Source organism: Anoplopoma fimbria, chromosome 6 (assembly GCF_027596085.1).
Source record: "Anoplopoma fimbria isolate UVic2021 breed Golden Eagle Sablefish chromosome 6, Afim_UVic_2022, whole genome shotgun sequence".
Lineage (NCBI taxonomy): Eukaryota > Metazoa > Chordata > Actinopteri > Perciformes > Anoplopomatidae > Anoplopoma > Anoplopoma fimbria.
The window spans coordinates 12,092,594-12,115,890 of record NC_072454.1 but is presented as its reverse complement, the minus strand read 5'-3'; the positions used below and the strand labels follow the sequence as shown (position 1 = coordinate 12,115,890).

General features: G+C 38.9%; 1 protein-coding gene across 1 annotated transcript in view; it reads left to right on the top strand.

The window, feature by feature from the left end:
* kcnma1a (potassium large conductance calcium-activated channel, subfamily M, alpha member 1a) overlaps positions 1–23,297 on the top strand; it is a 125,245-nt gene that overhangs the window by 76,355 nt on the left and 25,593 nt on the right. The window contains exons 6-18 of the mRNA XM_054600845.1: positions 2,151–2,226; positions 2,818–2,893; positions 4,202–4,372; positions 5,967–6,058; positions 11,234–11,344; positions 11,467–11,572; positions 11,957–12,039; positions 12,120–12,189; positions 13,169–13,324; positions 13,842–13,951; positions 14,119–14,187; positions 17,990–18,076; positions 18,172–18,248. Coding sequence (XP_054456820.1) covers positions 2,151–2,226; positions 2,818–2,893; positions 4,202–4,372; positions 5,967–6,058; positions 11,234–11,344; positions 11,467–11,572; positions 11,957–12,039; positions 12,120–12,189; positions 13,169–13,324; positions 13,842–13,951; positions 14,119–14,187; positions 17,990–18,076; positions 18,172–18,248 — 1,284 coding nt within the window. The remainder of the gene's footprint in view (positions 1–2,150; positions 2,227–2,817; positions 2,894–4,201; positions 4,373–5,966; positions 6,059–11,233; positions 11,345–11,466; positions 11,573–11,956; positions 12,040–12,119; positions 12,190–13,168; positions 13,325–13,841; positions 13,952–14,118; positions 14,188–17,989; positions 18,077–18,171; positions 18,249–23,297) is intronic.

The following is a 23,297-nucleotide window of genomic DNA, read 5'->3' as shown; positions in this document are numbered from 1 at the left end:
CCAACTAATATATTTTCTGTTTTATCCGCATTTCATTTTGAGAAGTTATTATCCATCCATGTGTTTATTTCTGATAGGCAGGCAGTGATGGAGCTTAAGGCATCCTCATCATTTGGCTCAACAGATAGGTACAATTGTGTATCATCAGTGTAGCTATGGAAGCTAACATTATGTTCCCTGATGATATCACCGAGAGGAAGCATGTCAAGTGGGAACAAGAGAGGTGCAAGACAGCTCCCTTGTGCAACACTGGAAGTTATTTAATGTGTCGATGACATGTTCCCCAAGAGGAACATAGAATTGTCTTCCTGTGATGTATTTTCAGAGCTAATTTTCTTTGAGGCCAACCCAGTTCTCAAGCTGGTTTAGGAGAATTCCATGTTCTACCTTGTCAAATGCTGAGTATTAGATCACTGACTATCAACAAAGAGATATTACTTCTCTACAGTATTTGGAAGTCATGTTAAAATGAGCTTAACTCTGAGGTTTTGAAGAATGGATCCCTAATCTGAGTTTTTTCTTGTCAGACAAAATCAGATTTCGCTGCAGTTGAAATGACCCCAGCACTGGATTGTCCAATAACTCTAACTATCGTCAAATTGTCATAGAGTTGTTTGACCTTATTCATGCAGAAACAGGATACTCATTTTAAAGTCAGGATTATTGTTTTTGTTCTTTATTTTTTTCATTTTATCTTCATCTCTGCTAATCCCTGGCAGGGTTCTGAAAAAGAAAATAGGTTGAACACAGCTGTGTGTTGATGGACACCAAGCTTCAAAAGGGTTAAAAGTAAAGCACTAAAAGGGGCAGGGAAAGGTAAATCTGTTTGGGTGGTGAGGATTAACATTGTAACAAAAATGAAAAAAATAAAACACCCATATTACAGCTGACGTTTTGCTCACTGAGAAACAGTCCCTGCAAGGCGGGAATGATTAAACAAACAATACAATTCTAGCTGTCTGATTTAGCTCGTCTATCTGCAGCAGTGACCATCAATTTTACAGAATTTAAAGGCGTTTTCTTTACAAGGATTTTTAAGGTTGGTGGTGCTGTAGTGAGGACGATTCGCTTGTTACAGAAAACTAAAGTCTAAGGAATTATCTCTTGTCATTTTCTGGAGGTGCTTTTGAATTTACTAGCCCCCTAAATATTTTTGGATCAGAGATTTTTAATTCCTGGCAAGAAGACAAAGGAGTTCCTTGGACGGGATTCTTGAATAATGATTCCTCCTAAGCTACTCATATATCGACGAACACACAGTGATGCCAACTTGGAGACCATCCGAGAGACGTGGAGGCGAAAGAAGTCCTCTGGCGATCTTTTTCATAAGGGGTACAGGGTGAGGCAGGGCCATCGTGGACAGGAGCAAAAGGAAAGACAGACAGGACTGTTTCATTCAGTGTGGTCCTGTTTGCGTATCCTCTCCAACTGGGGTAAGGGCGTTAGTGTTAGTGTATAGACATGTATTATCTGGAGGGGTGCACAACATTTGTTTAGAATCTTATTTATGCAGATCTTGAAATTGTTTTCATTATTAGAGTTGGTTGGTCTTCATGCTGACAGGCATATGGCCACTGTCCTACATTTGCAGGTAGTAAACATATTTTAAAGATGGTCTCAGTTGGAACTCAGTTTGTCACAAAAACTGACACACATAGGCACAGACGTGAGCGAACACACGTTCCATTGGATCAGTCGTGTTATGTAAAAAGACAATGAGGCAGGTGTCGCATTATTCTCTAATCCCTAAGCGAGCTGCTCCTGGATGCAGACTGAGGCTCATGTAAAGTAGGCCACATGATGTTCTTCCTAACTTGTTTGAATGCATAAATAATTCCAACACATCATCTAGAAAAAAGTGACTACTTTTCTGTGTCTTATCCTGGTGTGTCGCAGACTACATTTTGCAACATATGGTGCTGTGCCAAAAGTGCTTTAGAAAAATAATTGGACCATACTATTGGATTGCTCATACATGTTGTCTATGTCCAGTTGTCTTTCTTCATATCTGCCACTGTTATGTCTCTCTGGTACTGGTACTCTCTGATATTTTAGGAAACATACAAATTATATCTGAAAGTGAATTTAATGTTGCCATCAGTTGTTCTTATCCACTTATATTCTTTACTCTCTCTTTTTGTGTCTCACAGGCCTAAGATTTCTGAGAGCACTAAGATTGATACAGTTTTCAGAAATTCTACAATTTTTGAATATCTTGAAAACAAGGTAAGATTAAAGCTTTCCATTTCACTGACAAGATTCATCCACATATAATAATATCTTCACTGTTACTACCACCAGTAGCTATGTCTAAAAGTGAGGCTGGTTTGCATGTCATTGTCAGTATACAGTATATGCTAGTAATTGCTTGAATCTGTATTAAACTACATGCATATTTTATGAGGTATTATAAATGTTTGTTTAAGGTAATTAGTATGTTTTTTTATGGTGATATTATAAATAACAGTTTCACATTGTATGTAAACATAACACTGTACTTACACTTGTGTACCATAACTGTACTGGCACATAAAAAGTATGATCGCAAAGGTTTAGAGAGTGGCCCTCTTTTAGAAATATCCTCCTTGGAAGTTGGATTCAAGCTTTTAGACCTATTCTGTTCCTCATTTGGCTTTTAGGATTTTTTTTGGTTTATTGATATGCCCATAATCTATTTAAATCCCATTTCAACTTTTCTTGCTGTATTGCTTATTGTATACGACAGCTTACTTTCATTAGCTCACAAGTCTCAGTTTTTCTGTCATTGTGGTATAATGTCTTTGAGAGTTTTATGGTTCCTCTTCTTCTTTGTCACAGTAACTCCATCAAGCTAGTTAACCTGTGTTCCATCTTCATAAGCACATGGCTCACAGCAGCTGGATTCATACATTTGGTAAGTGGACAGATGTGAGGACATGTAAGGTCTAGTGAATAATGAGCCAGTGAGGATGCTAACTGAGGAACTACCTAGGACAATACAATGTGACACATCCCGCTTCAAAATCCAATTGCCTGATTATTAATATTGTAAACAATAAGCAGATTACAAAATGAAAGGATATTGTAATGACATTGTTTCACACTCATGTCAAGTAGGGATGCACTGATCCAACTTTTTTCTCCCGAGACTGATTCCAGTAAAGTAATTAATTTAACTGCCAATACCTACTACTGATCCGATACCAGTGCTCTGTTTTTTCCACCAAAATTTTAAATCAGTATACCTCACTGTGTGAAATTCATTGACTGCATTGGCTGTGTCCAAAATCATTCTCTTGCTCAGCCATTTTCCTATCTCTCTATAATAGACACTCAATAATAAGCAGTAAATTCAGATTTTGGAAACTTACCAATCATAGTAGTCACAATTTTGCCTCATCAAAGACAGCTCTAGAGTACCTCAACAGTACTTTGTGTGCCACAGACACTACTTTTTTTGTTCCATTGTAGAGAAGTTCTCTCACAGACACTAAGGTTAGTATTGGCGCTGATGCCGATTGATGCAACTCTGCCCTAGAAAATAAAAGGAGGTTAATTTATGATCAACTGTCAAAAGGCAAACAACCACAAGTTCATGTGCAAATAAATTGTATTTATTTATAATAAACTGTTTTTTCATAAAGATAAATAATATTTGATTTACGATTTGAATAAACATGTAACTTTTATAACAGAGATATATTCTACAGGCAAGAGACAAATATTATTAATATAAAAACACAGGTTGGGTGTCCTGGTGAACTACCATTGAAGGAACAGCGATTTCCCAAGTCTATGGCTAGAGACTTTTAATGTATGCCTCCTCGATCTAGTAGTGACCTACTGTAAAACTGTTCAAGGAAAAAGTATTATAAAAAACAACAACAGAATGTTGTGTGTAGAGCGACATATTATTAAAGCCTGTATAGCACTCATTGTGTATTTGTAGCTCTGCCCAACAACTCAATAAAGCATCAAACTGTTTTACCACTAGATGGTAGTCTTAGCCCAATATATAAATATTATACTGGATGACTCAACGAAGATAAATGCATGAGCACTTGTAGCTTGATTTAATCAAGCTTGATCAAATAGTTTCTCTTTGCAAGCTTTGTCATTATTAACACACAGCTGTGTTTAACCTATTTTATAAAATGTTGACAAACTGGTGGTGAGAGTCATCTCTAATTATCCTTCTCTCCCTCTCCCATCTCCATTTTAGGTCGAAAACTCAGGGGATCCTTGGGAAAACTTCCAGAATTCCCAGTCCCTTTCCTATTGGGAATGTGTCTACTTATTGATGGTGACAATGTCTACAGTGGGCTACGGGGATGTCTATGCAAAAACCACCTTGGGGCGCCTGTTTATGGTCTTCTTCATTCTTGGTGGTTTGGTAAAATCAGGCTTTTCTTTCTCCCTTGCTACCCTTATCCCCTCCTACATCCTGCCTGTCCCCATCAATAGACTGTATAAATCTGTTGAACATGATACATTAATGAACAATGAATTTTAATTATTTTATATATTGTAAGGTTTTTTTGCATAGTGTTGTTTTTAAAATGTTAGAACTATGTTGCCTGTACCAGTAAATGTTATTTATTCGTCATAGTGAAGTTTTATCCTTCTGTTTAGCCTACTGTATCCTGTCTACTGTAGTTACAGTACTATGTGCTCCTCCCTCCCCTCCCCTTTACGTGCCTCTCCCGTATATGTTTGATAAGAGTGCAAGTTTCTGTCTGATAATGTTGTTACTGTTCTCTTAAAAGCAGTTGCGGTATCAGGACACCCCTCCTCCCGTGTCTCTTCCCACAATTCCAACAAACACAGGGGCAGGGAGATGAGGCTTAGGCCAACCTGACTGTTACCATAGCAACAGCACCCTCCCAATCCCTCCTGCTCACCTTCCTCTGATCCAGCATCCTGTTTGGTTGCCACTTGTACATTAACTTAAGCACAGGCATACATGGGTTGTTCACAACTGTGAGCACTCGTACACATACTGAAGACCCTGCCTCCTCCAACTTCTCTTATTAAGAAGTGGACGATTTAGCCAAATCGCAGTCACTGTGTTCTGTATTTATTTGGACAGCTATCGCTAAGCACTGATGATCTGCAGCTGTGTGGATGTGTACCTTGTCGTGGCCATGGTGATAGGTTATGTGTTTTTCTTAGTGCTGAGAGCTCTGGAAGTCTTTAGGCTAGTACCTCAGCCTGCTTCCTATCAGCAGCAGTGGCTAAATAATGACTTCAGGCATGGGATATTTTAAAGCCAGGGATCATATTAAACTCACATCATTTCACATTATTCCTGCTGATAGATGATAGGTGCACTTTCCAAGTATGAGTTAAGTATGTATTTACAAGGGCAAGGGCGCTTCTTTGTTTCTTATTGTAGATGTTAGCCTAGATAAGTAGTGTCAGTGGTTGTTAGTTGGTAGTCTTAAACGCAACCCTGCAGTAGGATAACAGGCTGTGAAACTTTGCAAAATGCATCCAGCTCATTTTCCAGCCCAACAAATGAGTCTTAATGTGTTTTGCAGCTGTGGACCATCAGGAAGGCCTATTCAAATCAACCTGCCAAATCATCTGTGTTTGTTGGACAAAACATGGCACATAGGTTTTTATTCTATTTTCAAAAGTCTGCTATCCAAAAAGGTATTGGGTGCTATCACAGACTGACTACTAATCGGCTGTGACAAAATTCTTGCCCACTGACCAAACCTGTATCTAAACTTTTACCTTTAAAAAGCGGGGGCTATTTTTTTTTTCAGCAAAGACAAGATTTTTGGGTATATGAAGATCTTGCTAAATTTTTTAAGTTCATCAAGTCTTTTCAGACAATAAGAGAGTTTTTAAGTTTATTTCAATAGCAAAGGAATAATTTCCCCCTCAGAAATCTGGATTTATGCACCAGTTTCCCCATCACCCTGCTGCGGCGTAGTAGTCTCTTTTTTAGTCTCTTTTTCTGTCTTTTATCTTCTCCTTAGGCCATGTTTGCCAGCTACGTCCCTGAAATCATAGAGTTAATAGGAAACCGAAAGAAATATGGTGGTTCCTATAGTGCGGTTAATGGGAGAAAGTAAGTATTCCAGATGGTTCTGCTGTTTTTCTGTGTGCGGTAGAACCCTCTCTGCATGCCTTTTTCTTTTTTCTGTTCCATGCATGTAGGCCATGTTTGCTCGCTACGTGCCAGAAATTGCTGCTCTCATCCTTAATCGGAAGAAATACGGAGGGAGTTATAACTCGACACGAGGCAGAAAGTAAGTTGAAATCCAGACAAGGTGTGGTTGTGTGACTCAAGTGCACCCCCTTGGCGTTTATAGTTACTGGGGGTTAGTTAACTTGACTTTTATTAGAACAGAAAAGTTACTTTATAACATCAAGTCACACTGCGTGACTGGAGACCTTGGCCATTAGGACACACATGTCCATGCCCCTTTACTCTCTCTTTTACTCTCTCTCTCTCTGTCTGTCGTTTATCCTCTTCTATATCTGTCTCTATCTGTCCTTCACTCAGCGTCATTTGTGTGTTGTTCATTTTATTTCTTTTGCCCTCCTTGAAACATCCTGTGTTGCGCTTTAATTTGGAAAATAGGGCTTTCATGACTACTTCATTTTAAACTTACAGTGTACTAACCTGTGGTGCTTCTATGCAATATATCTGTCTACTTTATGTTGTCCCATTTCCTATCTAGTTCCTCATTAATATAGTCTTGGCTATAGGAATGTATTAGTTCTGATATCAAAATAAAAGAAAATAGTCATGAAACCCCTACTTTCCCCTTCCAAAGGATTTTTCCCACAAGAAAATAGAAAGATTTAAACATCTGCAAGTGCATTATTATTGGTGGTCTTTTTAACCATCATCAATCTCAATGACCATTGCAAGATATCATTTCTTTTCTTGTTTCACTTTGCTTGAGTTTGTTTTTTGCATGTTTTATGGAATTACTTTGCTTTAACTGCATAATTTCTGGCGTGTTCTTTATGACCTGCAGACATGAGGCTTTTTCATGGATTGCAAACTCCATGAAAAAGTCATCTTCCTGTTGTCTGTCACCGCTAGCCCATCGCATCATCAATGCTTGACATGACTCTGGCCCTGATCTTCAGTCAGCTCCCACACCCTGAATGCTGGATGCCTCGCTCCCAGTGGAGGCTCTCAATTGCTTTTGGCTTGCTTTGCCTGCTTGGTTCTTGATGCTGTCCTGGTTCTCGTGTTTGTGTAGTGGTGGAGTTTGTCTCCAAAAGCTCTTGTTATAAATGTATATGTGTACTTAGCCTCTCCCAGCAGAGGATCCAATGCACTGTGAAGTATGTGTGGTGTGGTCATTTAACTACAGTAATTATTGTCCAGTACTGTTCTCCTCCCCTCGTGGCTCAAACCTTACTGACATTCAGCACAGAGATATATATTAATCCAGGTGTGGTGTGTCCACAACAGGGAGGGTAAACTTATTTTTCCTTCTTCTCTGTTCTTCTCATTCTCTGCTATGGCACTCAAAATCTACTTCTATGCAGCCTTTTCTTTCCTCCTCTGTTTCTCCTTTTACAATCGTACTCTTTCAGTCACTCTGTTCAGCGGGGTGGATTCTAGTCAGCAGTAGAACGAGGCATTGGAAAAAAGCTTTTGTTCGATAATGTTTGCCTGTCATTGAGATAAGATTGATGAAATGTTATGTTTGGCCAGTGACATCAGCCCAGACCCACAGATGTGTGTTGAGAGAAGCCCTTGTCAAAGCTGAGGATAGTTTCTCCCACACACTTTATTTTCTGCACCCCCTTCCATTTCTCTCTCGGGTTTGACATATAGTGCAAACATATGGTAACAATCAGAAGATACCCACCAAACACACAGGAGTGGCACCAGGCTCTTTGCATAATCATTTCGATTTGTATTTGTTTGGTGTTTACATGTATAGGACCTGACACATAGATAAAACCGCTTTGTCATGTGGGTTTAGGTTTGCCTTCGGGGTTCAGTAATTTAGCAGCTGTCAGCGCAAAAAAAAGTCTATCATGGAAATGAGATTAGGAGATTACAAGTATCCGACTGATTACAAAGCTCACAAACAATGAGGTCATGATACATTGTGAACTATTTTGAATGCATCCCTTATTTCATCTTGCTGCCTGGCCGCTGTCATTTAACACAGGCCCTGAAGGATATTTGGAAGTGAGTGAGAGGGACTCACATTGGATCTGTACTAAATTTCTGTTTCATGCTAGTGTTGCTTATAGTACTCTGTGCAGTGTAGCATACACCCATGAGCGCAGTGACAGCACTCAGCCTGCATATGCTGATATAATAATGACAAGTGTTGCATTCTGTTGGCGCCCACTGCAGTCGGGGCTCTGTGGTTTCCATTATGGCTCTCTGGTTTCCATTAGCCCCAACTTCAACAGAGGGGTTGGCATGGGAACCAGCTCAAATGCTGGCTGAACTTTGACATACAGGTTTTAAAGTCCTCTGTAAGGGCTAGCAACTCAATGGTCAAACGTACATCTGGCCGAGTTTCCAAAGTATCCGCATTTGCACTGTAAAGACAAAGTGCATTATACAGTATATACCTGCACACATCCTGAAATTGATTACTGGAGATGCCTTTTCATTTAATACACAAATAAAATGAGAGCTAAGTTGTATAAATTGCAGTAAATTTCATTACTGACCTAAGGATTAGAGCAGTACCAAGTGAGTGACCTCTGTTGCTGATGTTTGAGCTCTCTGTTTGTTCATTTTGTATCCAGTGCATCCCCAGTGACATCCTGGGATGTTCCCTGACTGCATGTTTTTTGTGCACGCTCTGTATTACCCATTTATATTTAATGTGATTGTGTGCCCTCTTTTGTTTAGTTTCTGGGTTGTGTTTGGTTTTCTTGTAAAAATCTGCTCCTTTTTTAAAGTAATGTCCATAGTTTGAACTGTATGGTGCAATCTGGTTAACCAGAGGGGGAGGTATTTTGTTCATGAAGCATTTATAAATGGTTGAATTATCTAAGATATCCTTACTTATATCCTTTTCAACTAGCCAAATATCTCAGTGTTCAATTTGATGCCACTCAAAAGAGGCATGACAACTATAATAATGTCTGTCAAGTGAAGCATAATATCTCAACAATAATTCTGTTTTAAATGCATAGACTTAAAAGGGGGAAAGGAAAAAAATGCCTGATACATTTGGAAGAAAGTTTTGCTTTGCTGATAAATCACCCACTACACCTAGTGTGTGTGTGTGTGTGTGTGTGTCTCAGTGTGAGTGTGTGTGTGTCAGAGAGAGAGAGATTAAAAACCTAATGCTAAACCCACACAAACCAAACAATACGCCATATAAATCTGTATATTCCCTCTACCCTTGTTGAAGGGTACATCTGGTACTGGGAATAGGAAAACGTGACTGATGTTTTCATCTCTTGAAATGAGAGACATCTTGTGCCAAATACTGCCGGCTGCCCATAGACATCTCAGCTCATCAGCTTGTAAGACCACACGGCCCTTTGCTCAACTCTGACGAACCATGCAATCACGGCTGCTCATTAGATTCTCTTAAAGGACAGAGGCGACATCTGCGAAGACCATTATGTCCTGCAACATCCACAAACTGCCATGCTTTCAATATGTCTGTCACATTACTTTGCCAAGTCCACTTCAGTTCAGTCCTTCCCGGTCCATCTGGTACAGAGTAGGAGGACACTAAGTGATTTGGACTATGGTTCTCATCTAACATCAATAAATATCTGTTTCCTTTAAACCTGCCAAACTAAGTCAGATTTCAGTAATATTCTATAATTTTAATCAACTTTTAAAGGTTAATGTGTTAGCCAGAGCCTCCTTCTTGTGTACAAGGGTATGATAATGGATTCAGACAAATCTAGTTTGATCATACGAACTTGGAAGAGTGAACAAATATTTTATTTTAAGAAAGAGTAACACAATACTCATAGTGTTCAATGCATAGCTGTCCAGTATCCAGGCACTCAAAACTAAAGTGGTTCATTTGTCTCCTGGCACATCCTGCTAAGTAGTGGATAAGGCCATTGTCATTACACAGATTGCCTTACAGGTCTCCACAGGGTAATTAGTGTGTCTGCTGAGTGTCCACACTAATCTATGTCAATATAAGGGCTGAATTCTACTGAGCATGTTTGGATTTCTCATTTAAGGGTTTGGCAATAAGACCTTGTGACATTTAATTTTAACTCCAGAAGGGTAGCTCAGTTTGTCAAAGTGCAAATGAAGCATATAAAATGTCTTAAATCCACAAGATTATCTTGATTTAATTCCTTATCATAACTATATCGTGGTTGAGTTTCAACAATGTTCACTATTTTATTGAATTATTTTAATAAATAGCAACAATAACATTTAAGGAGCAAAATAACTTATAACCTGAACATGAATTTTAATGAAAAAAAATCAAGCAAAAAGAACATTTTCATGAACAATGACTGAATTGAAACAGAATTTTGATTGTTGAAACAGTTACGAATTTAAAGTTTATATTTAAGACATGTCAGACAGTGTCCATCCAAACTGCCCACATGACTCTCATGATATAAATGTAAAGCTGATCTTTGAACTTGATCACTCTGTCCTACGGTGCATTCAGAGGACAAACAGGGACACAACCTCAACTCCAAAATCGTTCCAATCTAAATTCGTACTTCATCACTTCTGTAATCAGCTCTGTGCACAGTCAGACAGATCCCACTGCTTTAATGCGCTACATGTTTTGCCAGCGAACCCGTCAAATCGCAGAGGTCGTGTTTAGAATTTGTGTCAACCACAGGCCTCCAAATCACTTTGAAAGTTTTTAGTAATGTTCTGTATAAAAGCAAAAGCATATTGATGTACATGTCTTTGTCAACAAGCATTCAGCTCACAAAGGGGTGGTTTGGCCGAAGGGACATTTTTTATATTGAGAACGGATGACAATCCAACCACTGTGGGCTCTTCGATTTATATCTTAGATTTTCTAAAGTGGTTCAGAGTTGAGTGTTTGATTGCATTTGTTGTGCAGAATTTAACCACTTTCATTACATGGGGGAAAATGTTCACTTTTATGGCAAAAAAAAGATATAATTCAGTTACTTGTTTGCTTTGAAATGACATTTCTTGACATGTATATCGGTTTTTTTAGTCTATGTTTGAGATGTGAGAGTGCTTTGGTTTGACTGATTATCTGTGGGAGACATGCCAGTGTCTGCAGTGATTTATGTTGCCCACTCAAGATGATTTCTTCCACCCTTCCAGGCATATTGTGGTCTGTGGTCATATTACCCTCGAAAGTGTCTCCAACTTCCTCAAAGACTTCCTACACAAGGACAGGGATGATGTCAATGTAGAAATTGTTTTTCTCCATAAGTAAGTTATTTTTTCCCATCTCACCACGTGTAGGTTAGCAGAACACACTGTTTGAAACAATAGACTGTCGCCCTGCATATATATGAGCTACACTAACCTATCCTCTCTCCTCTGACTGTTAGTATTTCCCCTAATCTTGAGCTGGAAGCCTTGTTCAAACGCCATTTTACCCAAGTGGAGTTCTACCAGGGATCTGTTCTCAACCCTCACGATCTCGCCAGAGTGAAGGTACAGTCAGTGACATCTCTATGAGAAATGAATCACATAAAAGTATAGGCAGCGGTTGTTGAATTAAAGTTTAGAATAAATTGGACAGATTAAACGCAAATTCCATTTAATACAGCAGTTGTTATTTTTTTATTTTTTGTGGGTATAGGGAGCAGAGGAAAACAAAGCAGGATATTTTTTATTTATTTTCTCCAAATGAATTGAGACATAAAGAAAAAGACTGAAACACTTCAACATGAAGTACGACTAATCGAAACACCCACTATTTTTTTAACTGAAAGACACAATAAGTGTAAAACTCAATACTTGAATTATAGTAATAATAATAATAAATGAATTGACTATAAAGTTAACATATCTGCTTCTTTCTGTCCCTACACATAGATCGAGTCAGCAGATGCCTGCCTAATCCTAGCCAACAAATACTGTGCAGATCCTGATGCTGAAGATGCCTCCAACATCATGAGGTACTGTATTGTCTGGACTTTGAAATCAGTGGAAACTGAATTGATTTTGTGTTACATTGTGCCTGTTTTTCTGCTTCAAGGGTTATTTCGATCAAAAACTATCATCCCAAGATCAGAATAATCACACAAATGCTACAGTACCACAATAAGGTAAGACGTTTTGGAGCCCTGTGAGATATAAGATTGCTTCATCTGGCTGCTCTTTATTTACCTCACAAAACCAAGCATGTATATCAGGGGTTAACCCGTAACAATGTCTGCTGTGTGCTTAATTTCAGTATATTATTTCATCATTGGGTAATTCATAGCAACATGTTTTATACGAGTGACTGTGCACTCCATTGACCACTCGCTCCCTTGATTCCATAGAACATGAAAATTCATGCAAATATTGACCTTTTTATTGTTCCAATTCATAACGACTACCATGAAAGTTACATACAGTACTGTGTTGCTTAGCATTGAAGTTGATATTTAAAGATGTAATGTAATATATTTTTTGATTTTCCGAGCAAATAATCTGGAGCACCATTTGTTTCTGTAAATAACATGGTGAGTTGGCTAACCAAAAGTCATTAACTATGCCAAGTGGTTGCGCACATCAAAAAACCTTTGTTGGCAGGTGCTGGACCCATAGAAGAAAGAAAAGAAAACATAAATGAGAGTCTACACACTGTAGCTCCCTTTAGAGCAATTTAATGGCACATCCACAAGTGAGGTTTTGAGCTAATGCTCTTCTTCAGACCTAACTATATCAACAGAGACTGCGTCTTTGAATATCCTTTACACATGTATTTAAAGATGGCGTCTCTATCAACACAGTGTATGGACCTTTATTTATGTTTTCATTACTCAAAATCACTGCTTTTTTTCAAAATGTCCCACTAAAAGGAAAGTTTTAATATTTTTGAAAAGACAGAAGAGTGTTAAACCTGAGTGTAACAGACAGAGGGTGAAAATAGGTTTATTTAGACAGAACGTGTTAGAAAACTGTTGATTTTTTTTAACATTAAAGCATGTAAACAAGTATAGGCCTAAAAATGAGCATGATGTTCCCCCTTTAAGAAATATGAATCACTTGCTTGGATTTCTGTGTCTTGTGACCTCCTCTCTCTGTCATGCGATGAAGGCCCATCTGCTGAACATTCCGAGCTGGAACTGGAGGGAGGGTGATGATGCTATCTGTCTGGCGGAGCTGAAGGCAGGCTTCATTGCCCAGAGCTGTCTGGCTCAGGGCCTGTCCACCATGCTAGCCAACCTCTTCTCTATGAGGTCCTTCATTGAGGTAACACAGAGGACAAGATTAACTTGCCTTGTCTCAGTCACTCCTTCTGAACAGACTGAAGTAATAAGGATGAATGAATTCTCACATTGCATTTTGCTAAATTGGATGATTTATTCAGCGATTGAAGGTGAGGTTAAGATAAGTGGATACAGTAGGTTCTCTGCTGACTGATGGACTAAATCTATCAAACACATTGCATTCCCCGGAAATCTTTGACAACTTTGTCCGGAGAAAGACTTCCATTAGAATGATTTCAGTCGTCCTGGCACATCATATTTTACTGTGAGTTTTCATATGGAATCTGTTCAGCGTGTCTGTGGCTCAAAATTGAAGAGGTGCTTCTCTCTATCAAAGAACTGCTCTCTTGTCATAAAGATGATGAATCAGCTTATAATGACCAGGCTGATGTTGTGCGGTGGAACATCTGCAGACCACATTGGGCTGCATTTTGGGCCACATTTTCTTTTCTTTTGCCTTATCCTCACATGTGTCATTTCCGTGCTTGTTTTTTTGTCAGATTGAGGAGGACACATGGCAGAAGTATTACCTAGAAGGGGTGGCTAATGAGATGTACACAGAGTATTTGTCCAGTGCCTTTGTCGGCCTCACCTTCCCCACTGTCTGTGAGTAAGTATCGCTCTTTCCTAGCCCAGCAAGCACACTGTCAGTGGTAGGTATGGCTAACAATTATGAAGTGAAGAAAAAAACACTAGATGTGAATTTCAAAGTCGTTTGAACACATCAGTCATTTCTTTATTCACTGCTGTCTTCTAATAAGTGCACATGTTTTACAGGCTGTGTTACGTGAAGCTGAAGCTGCTGCTTATTGCCATCGAATACAAGTCTGAGCAGAGAGAGAGCAGGTTTGTTAATTGCATCTTTCTTCCACTAATGTCAGGAACAACAGTGTTAAAAGTGAACTACTGTGTGACTCGCTTTAAGCGGATATTTTAATAAAGTATCTTTTTTTTCGCCCCTAAATCCTCTCAGTAGCTTAAATAACAGTTGATATGCATATCATATTACTATTATTATTTGATAGACATTAAGTTGGTGAATGACATTTGAATGATAGCAGGCCAATATGAGCATCATTAAACACAATTACACAACAAGAAAGCACAAACCTCTGCCAAGGCTGCAAAGTCATCTTGAATTTCTATCATTTTAGTGTGCAAAAACGTTCCATAAAGTGCGGTGGTACCACCTATGTTTTTTTTGTCCTATGTTGATTATATTGTGCCGTCAATTCAGAGATACATTCAAACCTGAATAACCAATTCGCTGCACATTCAAATTTCACGTGATGTTTTTCCTTAACTTGATTCTTTTGTGTCCCTTTTCAGTCTGTATGATAACAAGTAACTCTACTTCAGTGTCCGTCTTATCACCAATAACAACATGAAGAACTATTTTTCAGTTCTCAATTGCCAAATGTCACTCACTCTTCCTCATTCACCTGTGTCACATGTTTTTATGTGTACTGGAAGGGTGGCATGTCAAAATATAGTCATTTTTATATGTCAAGTTAAAACCAAACTTCACACCTTTGTCAAAAGATAACCACCTTTCAAATCAAACTGAATTCTTTTAGTAAACATTCTTTCTTTAGGTGCAAGGACTTCACCTTTGGACAAGCATGAAATAACTTAATTGTGTGTCTGTACAGAGTTGCGCCTCGTGCTGCGTACCTACAAAATAACAAGAGAAACATAAGAAACAGTCCTATTCTCCTCTTCTTTTATGTTCATGACAACTGTTTGATTTGAGATTTTTTCTTGTTGTTTGCAGAAGCCGAAAGCGGTATGCCCTCTACCTTATCTTACTTCCAAAGTTCAACCCAATCTCCACCACTTTAGAGCTTCTGACTTTGGGAGTTTCCCCAAGGATATTTTTCCAAACACTATCTCACAGGCCTCTTTTTCTAACTCTTTTTTTATGGTGTCCCTTGTGCGTAACGCACTAACTTCTTTGCAGGCAGAGAGAGGGTAGATAAATTGGACATGTTTGTAGAAGTGCTGTTTCTTTGTCTTTGCTGTTGTCGGTGTGCCAGGCCAAACGCTCACCCTCTCTCCATATCTACCTCCTATTTGATCTTTTGAGTTTTGTCCTTTACCAGTCCTTTGCTTAGTTTGTTTCTCTCACTTTCAGTTCTTTTTCAGTGTTGATCAGTTATTACCCTACTGTATGTGTGCTTTGCCAAGCTAGTTATTCCACTCATGGTGTTTTTGAATCAGTACTTTATGGTCCTTCGACTCAGAGTCAGTGAGGAGTTTGTATACACATAACTAAGACCTCAGTTGTGTTGATAAAAACACTGATAGTCTGTTGTTCTTCATTATGGATTTAATCTTGATATACATTGACTGATTATCCACCACTGCTGTTGGTGGTGGCTGATATATTAGCATGTCTTTTTCTTCATGGTTTCATAACACCAGCAGCACCTCACCAGTTGTTGCTTTCTTTTCATCAATTCACACACTAGGAAAGGCATGGAGGTGTTGAATTTTGGATAGCATTAAGTTGATCCAAACTGAAATGTAAAAACCATAGGCTAAAATATTTGTGTCACACATTTCACTTTTGCATTCCATTATCCACTCATGTTCTCAGTGCTTTATGTATATCCATCTGTGCATGTCTGTATGTCTGATTTATGTGTGGTTACCTCGAGAGGGAGAGTGTGAATGAGCGTGTGCATTTTTGTGCGTCACAGCCACTATGTTCAGACATGCTTGTGTGTCTCTCGAGTAGATGTTCTTAAGTGAGGTCACTTCCTGTCAGTTTGGTGTTTGAGAAACAATCCAACTGCACAGAAGTTACTGCAACCGTCTGCATCTACGTACCTGTCCTTATACCTGTACTGCAGTGGCTATGCCTTTCTGTTTGATTATTGTCCTCCTCATGCTGTATGGTACTGTAACTGCATGCTATGACACTACCACATAAGGTGTTCGATGCTTGCTTGTTGCTCACAATATGAGGTTTTGATTCTTTTTAAGCTTCTATTCACCAGTTTGCACCAGAGCGAAGAAAAATGTCTTGGATAGATACTCCTGTAAAATCTCAGATTTGGGCAGCAATGTTTGTGGAACTGTGACCTTTGATCTGTTTCTTTCATTTATTTTTACTAAAGAGCATGCCAGGCGTTACGCCTGTTTACTTCCCTGGGGGCCATTCAATCTAGGAGAATGTTAGATTCTATTTACTTATTAAAGACAATATGGAAGGACAAATCTAATCTGCATGACTGGTGCAATTTGATCACACCCCGACATGTGTATGGATTCAATTGCTCCCTTAATATTTTTGTTTATTTTTTCCAATGTAGCCTTTTCCAGAGCCCAGAGGAAAGATGTAGTAAGAAAGATGTTTTCTCACATGTGCTACTTCACTTCTGCTCAGAGTCTACACAGATAAGATACTTTTTCAACATTAGTTCCTAAAATGTCACAAAATAGTTATTTAGAATACAAAGATTTCAATCAAGATAGTGAGAAACGCGCTACCCCATCACTGACAGTAGTTTTTGGAGCCATGTGATAAGTATTATTGTCACAAATTGACAAAAGTTGTAGTTTAAAATTAAGTAAATTAGATAAAAAGATAAATAATTCATCATCTTTCATCTGGGCTTGTCGTATTTTGAAGGAGTGTGACCCTTAAAGGTTTGTGAGTTCAGTGTTTTGATTTCTTAGTTCACACTCACATCATTGATGATTGTTGCCCACAGGTAACCATTAATGACCAGTGTGTGTGTGTGCGTGCGTGCGTGCGTGTGTGTATGTATGTATGAACATTCAGAATGTGTGTGCTGTGTCTACTTGTTGTCTCAGTCTAATTAATGGGGAATGATACAGCCGGTCATTTTAAGTGTCCACACAAAATACAAATGGTTTGCTAATATATCCCCCGATATTTATTTTAGTGCAGCTGTTTTTCAGCATGGAAGCGTATTTGTCTCTTTAGATATACATATTATTAATGTAATATATAATTTTAAGTCAATATTGACCTTGCTGGACATACATTGTAATTAATTTCCCCCTATAATTCAACAGAGTGCAGTCACTCCTGATGAGTTTATCCCCCTTTGGACTTTTTCCATGAGCTATCCTATAAACTATAGCAGAGTCACTAGAGTACAATCAGCTTTGTATTGGCAGGAAAAAGAGCTGTTCATTCCCTTGCATCCCACTGTCAATTACTAACCGAGATAACAACTCTTACTGTACATTCTCTTTACTACAGCCATGTCTCAGTGGCCATCATAACATTTGTTTTGACTAGATGACTGTATTTGAGTGCTGACACTAAAACCACTCCATAGCCATTATTTTAATTCTTTCTGCCCTTGTCCCTTTACTCGTACCTCTCTGTCCCCTTTCTCACCCTGTGGCAAACCAATACCATACTATAAAGAAAGGAATTAAAATTCAATGTGCGATCATACTGTTGTACATTCTGTTTGTCCATGTGAGTATCACATCAGCAAATTGCCCAAAATCAAAAAAATAAAAGTCCAGATCAGCACAGTGCACATCTGATTAACGGCTTCAACAAGTCTGTGTACCATTCCTCTTGATTAGCATGTAATGTGCATGAGCTGAGTGTTGTCCAGAAGTTAATGAGCATGATGTGTCTATTTCTCTAATAACCCAGCATCCTCATCAACCCGGGCAACCATGTCAAGTTGCAGGAAGGAACCCTGGGATTTTTTATCGCCAGTGATGCCAAGGAAGTTAAGAGGTAATACAACAATCCTGATGAACAGCTCATCACTAATTATGTCCAATGGGCAGTTTATTATTCTAAGTGATAAACATTTTTGCTGTCGCTTTCAGGGCATTTTTCTACTGCAAAGCTTGTCATGACGACATCACAGACCCTAAGCGGATCAAGAAGTGTGGCTGCAAACGATGTGAGTAGATGCGCATTTATTTTGCTCCATCACCTCCCCTTCTTCCCTTCCTCTCACTCAAAAACCTACCTGTGTGTCTGTGTGTCTCATTATACTTACAGTTTATATTAAACTGTACCTCTCATTGTGTCACTGTTCCTCTGTACCATGGCACTTTGATTTCAAAGGTAATACTGTATGTTGTCACACCATTATAACCTTAGGAAAGTGTTTATTATGGGTCCCATTTGAACTTCCATAACATCCATTATGGTATAATCATCGGTAAATATCTGATTTATCTTTTTTTCCGAGACAAAATATATGTGTTGCCATGATTGAGTGTGTGTTTATAATTCCTCTTTAACTACACAAACTGAGAATGTAGTGGTACAGTTTATGACATTTTTAAAGACATGAGGCAGGTGCAGTAGATATAATTGAATTTTCTTTTACTGCAACATTTAAAATATTAGTGGATATGAATGACCCCCTGTATTATATTCATTTTTACATATAAATGCTATGAGAGTATTTGAGAGTAATGAGCTGTGATCTTAATTGTTAAATTTCAGACTCATGCCCCTGTCAAATGGATAGTTCCCTCTTTATTTCTGCACACGAAACATAATCATTAAGGCAGGAACAGCACATGAATATAACCTGACCTATGCACGGTAGTCACTTGTCAGGACATGTTAGCCACTGGATAAATAATTCAGGTGAATATCCCATACTTCATCAAAAGGTCACAGACAATTACAGTAAGCAGCAATGTAAGAGACAAAGTCGGGTTTCCAAAAAGATACCCACCATTTCCTTCTTTTTAATGTGTCATTTCAATTATTCATCTGTTGCTCTACAAGCTAAATAGAATCATCAGGCTTTTCACACTCTGGTTATATTTAGACAAACTGTTTACTTCCGTTTGCTTTCTTAATATCTTCATGTCTCAGACCAAGGTGATCGACATGGCGTTTTGTTTTATCATATTAGTTCCCAACAAGAGAGTTGTATTTAGAAAGATGACAGTTCCATTACTGCTAGGGATGGCTGTCTGACAGTATGTTCTGTTCTATCATGTTTTGTTCTCTTCTGTTGTTTTCCCATGTTTCTTTATGACCAATGACACACTTTTGATGTATTTCCTTCCCTGCTGCCATTGGAAAACAACACTTTATTTTAACTACTCACTGGTAGTGATTTATTGTGAGTAAAAAGAAAATGGCTGTACTATTACCCAGAGTGCAGTGCAATTGTTTTTTTCCCCTTCAGCTAATAGTATACTGTATCGATGTTGCATGTACCAGTGTAGCTTCTGCATCCCTCTCCTCGCCTCTCATTTCTACTGTACTGTGCTCAGACCAGACCAAAACCAAAACAGCTGAAATGAAACTCACACCAGCATCAGGCCTCCTCATCACAGGCCCAGTCAGCTGATGCTTTTACTGGTTGGAAATGACAATTAAGTGTGACTTAATCGGATGTGGCCGGTGAGATCTGCAGTTTTCCCTTACTATCAAGCCAAACTTATATATGGCATTTGGAAGCCAATCTGTGGCAAGTCTTATGCCATTATCGATAATTTAACCTCCCCATAGTGTCATGCTCCAGGAAAGTGCAGAAGGAACCTACTAAAAATCACAGATGTCATACAGTAATCATAGATTTAGAAGAGCTAACACAAGGGGAAGGAAATTAACAAGAACCACTGAGGTTTAAATTGATCTGCTTTCTGTCAAAGGAGGTTTTGTGTACGGCTGTACTTTCAGAGAGCAGAAAATGTCCTTGTGGGAAGTTCTGCAAATCCTAGCGAGCTAGGTTGCCAAAACACAATCAAAACAATATGGCATCCCCCTTGCCCCACTTCTCTGTGATCTCAGCCCCTTTTGTAAACTCTGGGTCCTTGTCCTGCTCTGGCCGAGGTTTCAGAGATCATCAGTTCCTCTCAGAGTTGAAATGTCACCACACACGTCTTGTGCATTTCAAATCTAGGCAGTTGTTGGGCCTTTTTTTTTGTACTCGCTGCACTGGCAATACAGTGTTAATTGCTATAGCATTAGATTGCCACTAGATGGGGATGCCATGCCAGAGTCATGATCAATAATACAATACTCAAATGGAGATGTCTGTAGAGGAAACTTAAATCTCCTGAAACCTGTTCAGCAAAAATGCAAGGATGAAATTGATGTGTTTTAGTGCAGTGGGATAATAAATTTAATCAAAAAATGGATCTACAGTTTGTCAAATTCCTCAGCCTGAGTTTGTTTCATCAATCTCTAGTCCTTAATGTTTTGTTGTCATGATATGGTCTAGTTGGCGTTTGGTGAGGCTGTGTGTTAGTGTAGAATGGCTGCCTTTCCAAGGACAAAAGCATTTGTCTTTTGCACTCTTTTTTACCTCCACTGCAATAGGCTACTATCGCTCAGAAGTTCAACTCTTGAGCTTCTGTAACAGTATCAGTTTCCTTGCACTCTTTGCTGAATAAGGACGTCTTATGGGGATATATTGAAATGGTGCCTTCTTTGGTACATCCTTCGTATTCAACATAGTGCCCTGATAGCTTCTGTTTGAGTATGTTGTGCCTTGGTGGATTATAGGAGATGGTGACTGATTGAACCCATGCAGAAAGTTTATCAGGGCAGTCGTCATGTTGAATCTTCAATTTGAAATGCCCTGAAATGGACACCTTATAATTGTAGGCCTGAATCTTGGTATTTGTGAAGTCAGAAGTCAAAAACATTGTCGGTGTGTGTGTGTGTGTTTGTCTCGTGTTATCCATCACTCCCCTTCCATGTGTCAATAATCCACATTGTAAAAAAAAAAAAAAAAAACATGTACTGTGGTCTAAATGCCTAAGCAAAAACTCTGAAGTTAAGAAATTCCAGCATGAAGTGATAGCATTGCTGCACCTTGTCTACCATACCCCCCAAACTGTTTCAACACTGTGAACAGTTATCTCTGTAGCTCCTCTTGTTGCTTAGACCAAAACGTTAAGTTTTCTGCATGCTTATTACATGCTCATAAGGCACATGTGCATGCCACAGGATGGAACAGTCCCTGATGCCTTCATCCCATGGGTAATGATCTGCGTTTCCCATTCTTTCCATGGCCAGAAGCTAAAATACACATTACTTCATTCAAGATCTTATTATCCGATGTGACTCAGAGTCAAAGATGCTGAAAGTGTCTCTGTAAAGGTGCCAGACAGTATTAGTCTGCTGTCTGTTTGCACCTTGGCTATGAGAGAATGGGGACCAGGGACTGTTTCTGCCCAGAGTCACAGCAATCTAGATGTGCTACTCTGGGGACTTTCACTCCTGCTTCCCTCGGGGTTCAGAGCTTCACACACACACAACAACAGACACACAAACCACAATGATAGAAAGTGTCTGCTTACAGTTTTTTGGCTGTAGGCTGACTAGTAGTTAAGGAGTTTTTTGTTGTGTAATACTACTTTCACACTGAGTCTTACCTGGACAAAAGCACCCTTTTTTCGAAATTGTTGGGACGGTACTTAAATAGAAACATCAATGAAACTCTTTGATACAGTCATTATGGCATTGATGTTGATCCTTGGAAATATACAGTAACAGCGATGACGCAGGCCTACAAATGGGTAATTAGTAACAAATGCCATTGTGACCTGATTTTATTGAGTGGTCACAATTAAACAAGCCTCGTCAGTATTTCCACCTCATGTATTTGAGGCATATGGATAATATGAGTTCAAGATTAAAATTCAACATAGTTTCTCAACCAATTCAAATTCAAACTGTCCCTGATACAAACGTAAAACAGCATGAACACATTATATTTAGATGTATTATTAAGCTGACAACTTCATGATTATGGTAACAGTAGAGAAAAGTAAAATCAAGTTAGCGTAATGTCTAAGACAGCAATATCTATCCCAAGTTTGCCACCATAAGCTACTGGACATCCCAGACCATGTACGGCTGTACTGTTGGGTTTAACGAACAGAGCAATTGTGCAATATTTTACTTATAAACCTGTAAGATGAAGAAGGGTATTTCCTTTTTCAAAAGTTGCATCACTTTAAAATGACAAAGAATCCCGGAAAAATTACAAGCATATACATCCTTAATCTACAGTAGACTAACCGTTTACGCATTCATGCACGTTAGAGTGAAGCTTCCCTTGGGGAGTGGGACAGTGAAACTGCAGGTTGGAATGTACAGTAGCATGAATTGGCCCGTCTAGCCTGTAGAATAGTGTGATGCCTTGGACAGAGCCGCTGCATGATGGGATACAGGTACGTGATCCACTCCTTCAGCCAAATGGAAAGAGGATGTACAAATGTATGAAACATTGTATGAGGTTGCTGCCAAAACATTGCTCATGCCTCTCTTCCCTGAATGCCTCCCTCCCTCTTTCCTTTCTCCTCAGCCCTCTTTCCAACTGTTATAGTTTTGCCTTTTGACCTGTTACAGCCTTAGCACACAGCTTGACCTCTCCAGACTCAGTCAATAGAAATGAGAAATAATGCTCTGAAATATGATTATTTTATTATTAATATTTTTATATTGTAATCTGTCCTAATTTGACTATTACGACAAGAAAAAAGTAAAAATACTAAAATAATTGTACTTCTTTTTTTAGTTTAAGTAATTCGATTTTAAAATAAATCCGCTTAGTTGATTTAATTTGGGGCTTAAGTCTGTGGGAGCAGGTGGCTAAGGCTTGCACTTTCTGATGAAGTTACCTTCCGACTTCCCCTGTATGAATATTTCTCCTTTTGCCATTAACCTGCTGCTTTTCCTCTCCTCTCATCCCAAAACATGACTGTAGCCCAGATGTCCGTCTACAAACGAATGAAACTGGCATGTTGTTTTGATTGCGGCTGTTCAGAGCAAGACTGCTCTTGCATGTCAGGCAGTGTACATAGTAACATGGACACCCTTCAGAGGGCCTACCCACTTTCCTCTGTCTCTGTTCATGATTGCGAAACCACTTTACGTGCCTGTAAGTTACACCGCCCAACACATGCTGTTAGATGTCTGTGGTGTGTGCTCCGTGTATATTATACAATGCAGAGGTACTGTACGT